At 49.6% G+C, this 12,316-nt stretch overlaps 1 protein-coding gene across 5 annotated transcripts in view; it reads left to right on the top strand.

Moving 5' to 3' along the window:
- Window positions 1–12,316, top strand: part of FAM76B (family with sequence similarity 76 member B) — a 105,584-nt gene that overhangs the window by 57,115 nt on the left and 36,153 nt on the right. For all 5 annotated transcript variants that reach the window (XR_010202187.1, XM_063951482.1, XM_063951483.1 and 2 more), the window contains exon 6: window positions 2,616–2,663. Coding sequence is in view for 4 of the 5 variants with exons in the window: in XM_063951482.1 (XP_063807552.1) it covers window positions 2,616–2,663 (48 nt within the window). In the remaining variant the exon portion in view is untranslated. The remainder of the gene's footprint in view (window positions 1–2,615; window positions 2,664–12,316) is intronic.

Genomic DNA, 12,316 nt, shown 5'->3' with positions numbered 1-12,316 from the left:
CAGACCAGGTATCAGTGCATCAATGCACAGGAGTCCTGGGAAAAATGGTGGCTTCTTACGAAGCGATTCCATTCGGCAGATCTCACGCAAAAAAATTTTTTCAGGGGGATTTGCGGGACGAATGGTCTGGATCGCATCTTCAGATGCATCAGCGGTTAATCCTGTCTCCAAGGACAAGGGTGTCTCTTCTGTGGGGGCTGCAGAGTGCTCATCTTCTAGAGGGCAGCACGTTCAGCATTCAGGACTGTGTTCTGGTGACCACGGATGCCAGCCTGAGAGGCTGGGGAGCAGTCACACAGGGAAGAAATTTCCAAGGAAGTGTGGTAAAGTCTGGAGACTTCTCTCCACATGACTATACTGGAGCTAAGGGCAATTTACAATGCTCTGAGCCTAGGAAGACCTCTGCTTCAAAGTCAACCGGTGCTGATCCAGTAGGACATCATCATACCAGTCGCCCACGTTAACAGACGGGGCGACACAAGAAGCAGGAGGGCAATGATAGCAAGGATTTTTCGCTGGGCGAAAAATCATGTGATAACACTGTCAGCAGTGTTCATTCCGGGAGTGGACAACTGGGAAGATTTCCTCAGCATGTATGAATTCCACCCGGAAAAGTGGGGAACTTAATCTGGAAGTTTCCACATGATTGTAAACCGTTGGGAAAGACCAAAGGTGGTCATGATGGCGTCCCACATGAAGCGCCAGGTCAAGAGACACTCAGGCAATAGCTGGGACGCTCTGGTAACACCGTGGGTGTACCAGTCGGTGTATGTGTTCCATCCTCTGCCTTTCATACCCAGTGTATTGAGAATGATAGGAAGGAGAGGAGTAAGAACTATACTCGTGGCTCCGGTTTGGCCAAGAAGGACTTGGTACCCGGAACTTCAAGAGATACTAAGAAGGGTCTTGATTCAGCAAGAATCATGTCTGTTCCAAGATTTACCGCAGCTGCGTTGACGCCAGGGCGGGTGAACGCCGGATCCTAAGGGAAAAAGGCATTCCGGAAGAGGTCATCCCTACCCTGGTCAGAGCCAGGAAGGAGGTGACCGCACAACATTATCACCGCTTAGGTGAAAATATGTTCCATGGTGTGAGGCCAGGAAGGCTCCACGGAAGAATTTCAACTAGGTTAATTCCTACATTTCCTGCAAACAGGAGTGTCTATGGGTCTCAAATTGGGGTCCATTAAGGTTCAAATTTCGACTTGTCGATTTTCTTCCAGAAAAGAAATTGGCTTCAGTTCCTGAAGTCCAGAAGTTTGTTAAGGGAGTACTGCATATACAACCCCCCTTTGATGTCTCCAGTGGCACTGGGAGATCTCAACGTAGTTTTGGGATTCCTAAAATCACATTGGTTTAAAACAACTCAAATCTGTGGATTTGATATATCTCACATGGAAAGTGGCCATGCTGTTGGTCCTGGCCGCGGCCAGGCGAGTGTCAGATTTGACGGCTTTGACTCACATAGCCATATCTGATTGTCCATTCGGACAGAGCAAAGCTGCGGACTCGTCCCCAGTTTCTCCTTAAGGTGGTGTCAGCATTTCACCTGAACCAGCTTATTGTGGTACCTGCGGCTACTAGGGACTTGGAGGACTCCAAGTTGCTGGATGTTGTCAGGGCCCTGAAAATATAGTTTCCAGGTCGGCTGGAGTCAGGAAATCTGACTTGCTGTTTATCCTGTATGCACCCAACAAGCTGGGTGCTCCTGCTTTTAAGCAGTCGATTGCTCGTTGGATTGGTAGCACAATTCAACTTGCACATTCTGTGGCAGGCCTGCCACAGCCTAAATCTGTTAAAGCCCATTCCACAAGGACGGTGGGCTCATCTTGGGCGGCTGCCCGAGGGGTCTCGGCATTACAACTCTGCCGAGCAGCTACGTGGTCGGGGGAGAACACGTTTGTAAAATTCTACAAATTTGATACCCTGGCAAAAGAGGACCTGGAGTTCTCTCATTCGGCGCTGCAGAGTCATCCGCACTCTCCCGCCCGTTTGGGAGCTTTGGTATAATCCCCATGGTCCTTTCAGGAACCCCAGCATCCACTAGGACGATAGAGAAAATAAGAATTTACTTACCGATAATTCTATTTCTCGGAGTCCGTAGTGGATGCTGGGCGCCCATCCCAAGTGCGGATTATCTGCAATACTTGTACATAGTTATTGCTAACTAAATCGGGTTATTGTTATTGTGAGCCATCTTTTCAGAGGCTCCCCTGTTATCATACTGTTAACTGGGTTCAGATCACAGGTTGTACAGTGTGATTGGTGTGGCTGGTATGAGTCTTACCCGGGATTCAAAATTCCTCCCTTATTGTGTACGCTCGTCCGGGCACAGTATCTAACTGGAGTCTGGAGGAGGGTCATAGGGGGAGGAGCCAGTGCACACCACCTGATCGGAAAGCTTTACTTTTGTGCCCTGTCTCCTGCGGAGCCGCTATTCCCCATGGTCCTTTCAGGAACCCCAGCATCCACTACGGACTCCGAGAAATAGAATTATCGGTAAGTAAATTCTTATTTTTGGTTCCATATTTGCCATTGTTGTATTTTCCTCCGCTGAAAGTCCAGGTCTTTGTCTATCCAGCATTGTAAATGATTTATTTTTCCTTGCACTTACAGAATTGGCAGTCTAAGCCCAGAAGCAGAGCAGGGAATTTGGAAACAAAGGTACGTGTCGCTACTGTTACTATGTAACAATCACACTGTCCTTTTCTTTATCATCCACTAGGGGTCACTGGAGTACTCTTGGGATATGGACGGGCTTCCGTAGGAACAGCACTGAATATTTAAATTTAGAACACTCCACCCCTCCATATCCCCGAGTACCTCTCAGTGTTTTTTCTGTGCTCGAAGTAGTAACAGCTCTGTGGCTCAGGTCACAATTACTTTGAATATTTTTATTTTTAAATTTCATACATCCCTTTCCCCCTTCCAAAAGGCAGGGTCAGGTATAGTGCAGCTGCTGATAGCAGCAGGGGCGTGTCGGGCCTCTCTGAAAGAGCTCCCTCACAGCCACACATATCTCCTGCTCAGGCTGGCCGGCGCTTACTAAGAAGCCCCGTCGGAGCCTCATCACAGACCGTTTCCAGACTCGGTACAACTATTGCAGGTATGTGAGGGGTGAGAACGGGGCGGTCAGCTTCCGCTGCCGCCCCGACGTGTGGGGAAGGCGCTGGTTTTCTTTCGGCTGACTGTGGCCGCAGCGGCTCCGGCCGCCGGGTAACGTAGCCGCTCAACTGCTCTGGCCGCCGGGTCTCAGCTCCGGCGCTTCTTACAGCCCATCTGCTCCCCGCGTCTGGTCCGGCCGCCGCTTCTCCCAATGTTCCGCCCGCCGCTTGTATCCGCTGCGGCCCGGTAGTCATAGCGCTAACACGCGCTCCCAGTCTTCCAGGTCCCGGCGCAGGGATGCCCGGCCCGCACTGCACGCTATGAGCAGATGCGAGGGGGGGGGGGAGAAGGGACAGCAGCAACATCAGGCTGTTGATAGTATGCACACATATATATATATATATATATATAAATTTCTCTATCGTCCTAGTGGATGCTGGGGTTCCTGAAAGGACCATGGGGAATAGCGGCTCCGCAGGAGACAGGGCACAAAAAGTAAAGCTTTACGATCAGGTGGTGTGTACTGGCTCCTCCCCCTATGACCCTCCTCCAAGCCTCAGTTAGATTTTTGTGCCCGGCCGAGAAGGGTGCAATCTAGGTGGCTCTCCTAAAGAGCTGCTTAGAAAAGTTTAGCTTAGGTTTTTTATTTTACAGTGAGTCCTGCTGGCAACAGGATCACTGCAACGAGGGACTTAGGGGAGAAGAAGTGAACTCACCTGCGTGCAGGATGGATTGGCTACTGGACATCAGCTCCAGAGGGACGATCACAGGTACAGCCTGGATGGTCACCGGAGCCTTGCCGCCGGCCCCCTTGCAGATGCTGAAGTAAGAAGAGGTCCAGAATCGGCGGCAGAAGACTCCTCAGTCTTCTAAAGGTAGCGCACAGCACTGCAGCTGTCACTGCAGCTGTGCGCCATTTTCCTCTCAGCACACTTCACACGGCAGTCACTGAGGGTGCAGGGCGCTGGGAGGGGGGCGCCCTGGGAGGCAAATGAAAACCTATTTTGGCTAAAAATACCTCACATATAGCCTCCGGAGGCTATATGGAGATATTTAACCCCTGCCAGAATCCGTTAAGAGCGGGAGACGAGGCCGCCGAAAAAGGGGCGGGGCCTATCTCCTCAGCACACAGCGCCATTTTCCCTCACAGAAAGGCTGGAGGGAAGGCTCCCAGGCTCTCCCCTGCACTGCACTACAGAAACAGGGTTAAAACAGAGAGGGGGGGCACTAATTTGGCGTTAGAAATATATAATAAAGATGCTATAAGGGAAAACACTTATATAAGGTTGTCCCTATATAATTATAGCGTTTTTGGTGTGTGCTGGCAAACTCTCCCTCTGTCTCTCCAAAGGGCTAGTGGGTCCTGTCCTCTATCAGAGCATTCCCTGTGTGTGTGCTGTGTGTCGGTACGTGTGTGTCGACATGTATGAGGATGATGTTGGTGAGGAGGCGGAGCAATTGCCTGTAATGGTGATGTCACTCTCTAGGGAGTCGACACCGGAATGGATGGCTTATTTAGGGAATTACGTGATAATGTCAACACGCTGCAAGGTCGGTTGACGACATGAGACGGCCGACAAACAATTAGTACCGGTCCAGACGTCTCAAAAACACCGTCAGGGGTTTTAAAACGCCCGTTTACTTTAGTCGGTCGACACAGACACAGGGACACTGAATCCAGTGTCGACGGTGAATAAACAAACGTATTCCTTATTAGGGCCACACGTTAAAGGCAATGAAGGAGGTGTTACATATTTCTGATACTACAAGTACCACAAAAGAGGGTATTATGTGGGATGTGAAAAAACTACCGTAGTTTTTCCTGAATCAGATAAATTAAATAAAGTGTGTGATGATGCGTGGGTTCCCCCCGATAGAAAATTAGGGGCGGTATACCCTTTCCCGCCAGAAGTTAGGGCGCGTTGGGAAACACCCCTTAGGGTGGCTAAGGCGCTCACACGCTTATCAAAACAAGGGGCGGTACCGTCTATAGATAGGGCCGTCCTCAAGGACCAGCTGACAGGAGGCTGGAAAATATCATAAAAAGTATATACACACATACTGGTGTTATACTGCGACCAGCGATCGCCTCAGCCTGGATGTGCAGAGCTGGGGTGGCTTGGTCGGATTCCCTGACTAAAAATATTGATACCCTTGACAGGGACAGTATTTTATTGACTATAGAGCATTTAAAGGATGCATTTCTATATATGCGAGATGCACAGAGGGATATTTGCACTCTGGCATCAAGAGTAAATGCGATGTCCATATCTGCCAGAAGATGTTATGGACACGACAGTGGTCAGGTGATGCAGATTCCAAACGGCACAAAGGTGTATTGCCGTATAAAGGAAGAGGAGTTATTTGGGGTCGGTCCATCGGACCTGGTGGCCACGGCAACTGCTGGAAAATCCACCGTTTTTACCCTAAGTCACATCTCTGCAGAAAAAGACACCGTCTTTTCAGCCTCAGTCCTTTCGTCCCTATAAGATCATATCTGCCCAGGGATAGAGGAAAGGGAAGAAGACTGCAGCAGGCAGCCCATTCCCAGGAACAGAAGCGTTCCACCGCTTCTGACAAGTTCTCAGCATGGCGCTGAGACCGTACAGGACCCCTGGATCCTACAAGTAGTATCCCAGGGGTACAGATTGGAATGTCGAGACGTTTCCCCTTCGCAGGCTCCTGAAGTCTGCTTTACCAAGGTCTCCCTCCGACAAGGAGGCAGTATGGGAAAAAATTCACAAGCTGTATTCCCAGCAGGTGATAATTAAATTACCTCTCCTACTACAAGAAAAGGGGTATTATTCCACACTATATTGTGGTACTGAAGCCAGAAGGCTAGGTGAGACTTATTCTAAAAAATTTTTGAACACTTACAAAGGTTCAAATCAAGATGGAGTCACTCAGAGCAGTGATAACGAACCAGGAAGAAGGGGACTATATAGTGTCCCGGGACATCAGGGATGCTTACCTCTATGTCCCAAATTTGCCCTTCTCACTAAGGGTACCTCAGGTTCGTGGTGCAGAACTGTCACTATCAGTTTCAGACGCTGCCGTTTGGATTGTCCACGGCACCCCGGGTCTTTACCAAGGTAATGGCCGAAATGATGATTCTTCTTCGAAGAAAAGGCGTCTTAATTATCCCTTACTTGGACGATCTCCTGATAAGGGCATAGTCCAGGGAACAGTTGGAGGTTGGAGTAGCACTATCTCGGATACTGCTACAACAGCACGGGTGGATTCTAAATATTCCAAAATCGCAGCTGATCCCGACGACACGTCTGCTGTGCCTAGGGATGATTCTGGACACAGTCCAGAAAAAGGTGTTTCTCCCGGAAGAGAAAGCCAGGGAGTTATCCGAGCTAGTCAGGAACCTCCTAAAAACAGTGCATCATTGCACAAGGGTCCTGGTAAAAATGGTGGCTTCCTACGAAGCAATTCCATTCGGCAGATTTCACGCAAGAACTTTTCAGTGGGATCTGCTGGACAAATGGTCCGGATCGCATCTTCAGATGCATCAGCGGATAACCCTATATCCAAGGACAAGGGTGTCTCTCCTGTGGTGGTTATAGAGTGCTCATCTTCTAGAGGGCCGCAGATTCGGCATTCAGGATTGGATGCTGGTGACCACGGAGCCCAGCCCGAGAGGCTGGGGAGCAGTCACACAAGGAAAAAATTTCCAGGGAGTGTGATCAAGTCTGGAGACTTTTCTCCACATAAATATACTGGAGCTAAGGGTAAATTTATAATGCTCTAAGCTTAGCAAGACCTCTGCTTCAAGGTCAGCCGGTATTGATCCAGTGGGAAAAACATCACGGCAGTCGCCCACGTAAACAGACAGGGCGACACAAGAAGCAGGAGGGCAATGGCAAAAACTGCAAGGACTTTTCGCTGGGCGGAAAATCATGTGATAGCACTGTCAGCAGTGTTTCATCCCGGGAATGGAAACTGGGAAGCAGACTTCCTCAGCAGGCACGACCTCCACCCGGGAGAGTGGAAACTTCATCGGGAAGTTTTTTCCACATGATTGTAAACCGTTGGGAAATACCAAAAGTGGACATGATGGCGTCCCGTCTGAACAAAAAACGGGACAGGTATTGCGCCAGGTCAAGAGACCCTCAGGCAATAGCTGTGGACGTTCTGGTAACACCGTGGGTGTACCAGTCGGTGTATGTGTTCCCTCCTCTGCTTCTCATACCTAAGGTGCTGAGAATTATAAGACGTAGAGGAGTAAGAACTATACTCATGGCTCCGGATTGGCCAAGAAGGACTTGGTACCCGGAACTTCAAGAGATGTTTACAGAGGTCTTATGGCCTCTGCTGCTAAGAAGGGATTTGCTTCAGCAAGTACCATGTCTGTTCCAAGACTTACCGCAGCTGCGTTTGTCGGCATGGCGGTGGAACGCCGGATCCTAAGGGAAAAAGGCATTCCGGAAGAGGTCATTCCTACCCTGGTCAAAGCCAGAAAGGAGGTGACCGCACAACATTATCACCACATGTGGCGAAAATATGTTGCGTGGTGTGAGGCCAGGATGGCCCCACAAAGAAATTTCAACTCGGTCGTTTCCTGCATTTCCTGCAAACAGGAGTGTCTATGGGCCGCAAATTGGGGTCCATTAAGGTTCAAATTTCGGCCCTGTCGATTTTCTTCCAGAAAGAATTGGCTTCAGTTCCTGAAGTCCAGAAGTTTGTCAAGGGAGTATTGCATATACAACCCCCTTTTGTGCCTCCAGTGGCACTGTGGGATCTCAACGTAGTTCTGGGATTCCTCAAATCACATTGGTTTAAAACCAGTCAAATCTGTGGATTTGAAGCATCTCACATGAAAAGTGACCATGCTCTTGGCCCTGGCCTGGACCAGGCGAGTGTCAAATTGGTGGTTTTTTCTCAAAAAAGCCCATATCTGTTTGTCCATTCGGACAGGGCAGAGCTGCGGACTCGTCCCCAGTTCTCTCCCTAAGGTGGTGTCAGTGTTTCACCTGAACCAGCTTATTGTGGTGCCTTGCACCTACTAGGGACTTGGAGGACTCCAAGTTGCTAGATGTTGTCAGGGCCCTGAAAATATGTTCCAGGACGGCTGGAGTCAGGAAAACTGACTTGCTGTTATCCTGTATGCACCCAACAAACTGGGTGCTCTTGCTTCTAAGCAGACTATTGCTAGTTGGATGTGTAATACAATTCAGCTTGCACATTCTGTGGCAGGCCTGCCACAGCCAAAATATGTAAATGCCCATTCCACAAGGAAGGTGGGCTCATCTTGGGCGGCTGCCCGAGGGGTCTCGGCTTTACAACTTTGCCGAGCGGTTATTTAGTCAGGGGCAAACACATTTGTAAAATCCTACAAATTTGATTCCCTGGCTAAGGAGGACCTGGAGTTCTCTCATTCGGTGCTGCAGAGTCATCCGCACTCTCCCGCCCGTTTGGGAGCTTTGGTATTATCCCCATGGTCCTTTCAGGAACCCCAGCATCCACTAGGACGATAGAGAAAATAAGAATTTACTTACCGATAATTCTATTTCTCGGAGTCCGTAGTGGATGCTGGGCGCCCATCCCAAGTGCGGATTGTCTGCAATACTTGTACATAGTTACAAAAATCGGGTTATTATTGTTGTGAGCCATCTTTTCAGAGGCTCCGCTGTAATCATACTGTTAACTGGGTTCAGATCACAGGTTGTACAGTGTGATTGGTGTGGCTGGTATGAGTCTTACCCGGGATTCAAAATCCTTCCTTATTGTGTACGCTCGTCCGGGCACAGTACCTAACTGAGGCTTGGAGGAGGGTCATAGGGGGAGGAGCCAGTACACACCACCTGATCGTAAAGCTTTACTTTTTGTGCCCTGTCTCCTGCGGAGCCGCTATTCCCCATGGTCCTTTCAGGAACCCCAGCATCCACTACGGACTCCGAGAAATAGAATTATCGGTAAGTAAATTCTTATATATATATATATATATATATATATATATATATAATGATGTTTATGCTGGAAGGGAGACTGTTTATAAGATCAGTATGGAATGCACTGTGATTATATGTTTAAGCATGGCAGCCATTTTAACCATGCTTCCTGTGTCTTCCTGCTGTGATTCCAGAATGTTCCAGTACTACATCGCTACTCCACCGGAGGCGCAGGGGTGTTAGTGGGAATTTGGGATCACATTTCATAGTACTGGCCACGTGTACTGCACTTGGCCAGATATATATACAGAGACACCTTACTGCTATTTCTCTGACGTCCTAGTGGATGCTGGGAACTCCGTAAGGACCATGGGGAATAGCGGCTCCGCAGGAGACTGGGCACAAAAGTAAAGCTTTAGGACTACCTGGTGTGCACTGGCTCCTCCCCCTATGACCCTCCTCCAAGCCTCAGTTAGATTTTTGTGCCCGGCCGAGAAGGGTGCACACTAGGGGCTCTCCTGAGCTTCTTAGTGAAAGTTTAGTTTTAGGTTTTTTATTTTCAGTGAGACCTGCTGGCAACAGGCTCACTGCATCGAGGGACTAAGGGGAGAAGAAGCGAATCTGCCTGCTTGCAGCCAGCTTGGGCTTCTTAGGCTACTGGACACCATTAGCTCCAGAGGGACCGAACACAGGCCCAGCCTCGGAGTCCGGTCCCAGAGCCGCGCCGCCGGCCCCCTTACAGAGCCAGAAGCAAGAAGAGGTCCGGAAAAATCGGCGGCAGAAGACATCCGTCTTCAACAAGGTAGCGCACAGCACTGCAGCTGTGCGCCATTGTTACTCAGGCACACTTCACACTTCGGTCACTGAGGGTGCAGGGCACTAGGGGGGGGCGCCCTGAGCAGCAATGTAAACACCTTGGCTGGCGAAAATACACCACATATAACCCCCAGGGCTATATGGATGTATTTTAACCCCTGCCAGAACTCACCAAAAAGCGGGAGAAAAGGCCGCCGAGAAGGGGGCGGAGCCTATCTCCTCAGCACACGGGCGCCATTTTCCATCACAGCTCCGCTGGAAGGACGTCTCCCTGACTCTCCCCTGCAGTCCTGCACTACAGAAAAGGGTAAAAAAGAGAGGGGGGCACTAATTTGGCGCAGTTCTAATAATAACAGCAGCTATAAAGGGAAAAGCACGTTTTATAGTGGTATTCCGGTCTATATATAGCGCTCTGGTGTGTGCTGGCATACTCTCCTGTCTCCCCAAAGGGCTAGTGGGGTCCTGTCCTCTATCAGAGCATTCCCTGTGTGTGTGCGGTGTGTCGGTACGATTGTGTCGACATGTTTGAGGAGGAAAATGAGATGGAGGCGGAGCAATTGCCTATTATAGAGTTGTCACCCCCTAGGGAGTCGACACCTGAGTGGCTGAGCTTATGGAAGGAATTGCGTGACAGTGTCAGTTCTTTACGAAAGACAGTTGACGACATGAGACAGCCGGCTACTCAGCTTGTGCCTGTCCAGGGGTCTCAAACGCCATCAGGGGCTTTAAAACGCCGTTACCTCAAATGGCAGACACAGACACGGATACTGACTCCAGTGTCGATGATGAGGAGACAAACGTGACTTCCAGTAGGGCCACACGTTACATGATTGAAGCAATGAAAAATGTATTGCATATCTCTGATAATACAAGTACCACTAAAAAGGGTATTATGTTTGGTGAGAAAAAACTGCCTGTAGTTTTTCCTGTATCCGAGGAATTAAATGAAGTGTGTGTTGAGGCGTGGGTTTCCCCCGATAAAAAACTGATAATTCCTAAAAGGTTATTGGCATCGTACCCTTTCCCGCCAGAGGATAGGGCACGTTGGGAAACACCCCCTAGGGTGGATAAAGCGCTCACACGCTTGTCTAAACAGGTAGCACTACCCTCTCCTGATACGGCCGCCCTAAAGGAACCTGCCGATAGAAAGCAGGAGAATATCCTAAAATGTATATACACTCACACGGGTGTTATACTGCGACCAGCAATCGCCTCAGCCTGGATGTGCAGTGCGGGCGTGTCGTGGTCGGATTCCCTGACTGAAAATATTGATACCCTAGATAGGGACAGTATATTACTGACTATAGAGCATTTGAAAGATGCATTTTTATGTATGCGTGATGCACAGAGGGATATTTGCCGACTGGCATCAAGAGTTAGCGCGCTGTCCATTTCTGCAAGAAGAGGTTTATGGACGCGGCAGTGGTCAGGTGATGCGGATTCTAAAAGGCACATGGAAGTATTGCCTTATAAGGGGGAGGAGTTATTTGGGGTAGGTCTATCAGACCTGGTAGCCACGGCAACTGCTGGAAAATCCACATTTTTACCCCAGGTAGCTTCTCAACCTAAGAAGACGCCGTATTATCAGGCGCAGTCCTTTCGGCCCCATAAGGGCAAGCGGGCAAAAGGCGCCTCATTTCTGCCCCGTGGCAGAGGGAGAGGAAAAAGGCTGCAGCAAACAACCAGTTCCCAGGAACAAAAGCCCTCTCCCGCCTCCGCAAAATCCTCAGCATGACGCTGGGGCTTTACAAGCGGACTCAGGCACGGTGGGAGCCCGTCTCAAGAAGTTCAGTGCGCAGTGGGCCCACTCGCAAGTGGACCCCTGGATCCTTCAGGTGGTATCTCAGGGGTACAAATTGGAATTCGAGACGTCTCCCCCTCGCCGTTTCCTAAAGTCTGCTTTACCGACGTCTCCCTCAGACAGGGAGGCAGTATTGCAAGCCATTCACAAGCTGTATTCCCAGCAGGTGATAATCAAGGTACCCCTCCTGCAACAGGGAAAGGGGTACTATTCCACACTATTTGTGGTACCGAAGCCGGACGGCTCGGTGAGACCAATTTTAAATCTAAAATCCTTGAACACTTGCATACAAAGGTTCAAATTCAAGATGGAGTCACTCAGAGCAGTGATTGCAAACCTGGAAGAAGGGGACTATATGGTCTCTCTGGACATCAAAGATGCTTACCTACATGTCCCAATTTACCCTTCTCACCAAGGGTACCTCAGGTTTGTGGTACAGAACTGTCACTATCAGTTTCAGACGCTGCCGTTTGGATTGTCCACGGCACCCCGGGTCTTTACCAAGGTAATGGCCGAAATGATGATACTCCTTCGAAAGAAGGGAGTTTTAGTTATCCCTTACTTGGACGATCTCCTGATAAGGGCAAGATCCAGGGAACAGTTGGAAGTCGGGGTAGCACTATCTCAGATAGTGCTGCGGCAGCACGGTTGGATTCTCAATATTCCAAAATCGCAGCTGATCCCGACGACACGCCTTC

This window comes from Pseudophryne corroboree, chromosome 2 (genome assembly GCF_028390025.1).
Source record: "Pseudophryne corroboree isolate aPseCor3 chromosome 2, aPseCor3.hap2, whole genome shotgun sequence".
Lineage (NCBI taxonomy): Eukaryota > Metazoa > Chordata > Amphibia > Anura > Myobatrachidae > Pseudophryne > Pseudophryne corroboree.
This window is presented reverse-complemented; position numbering and strand designations above follow the sequence as displayed.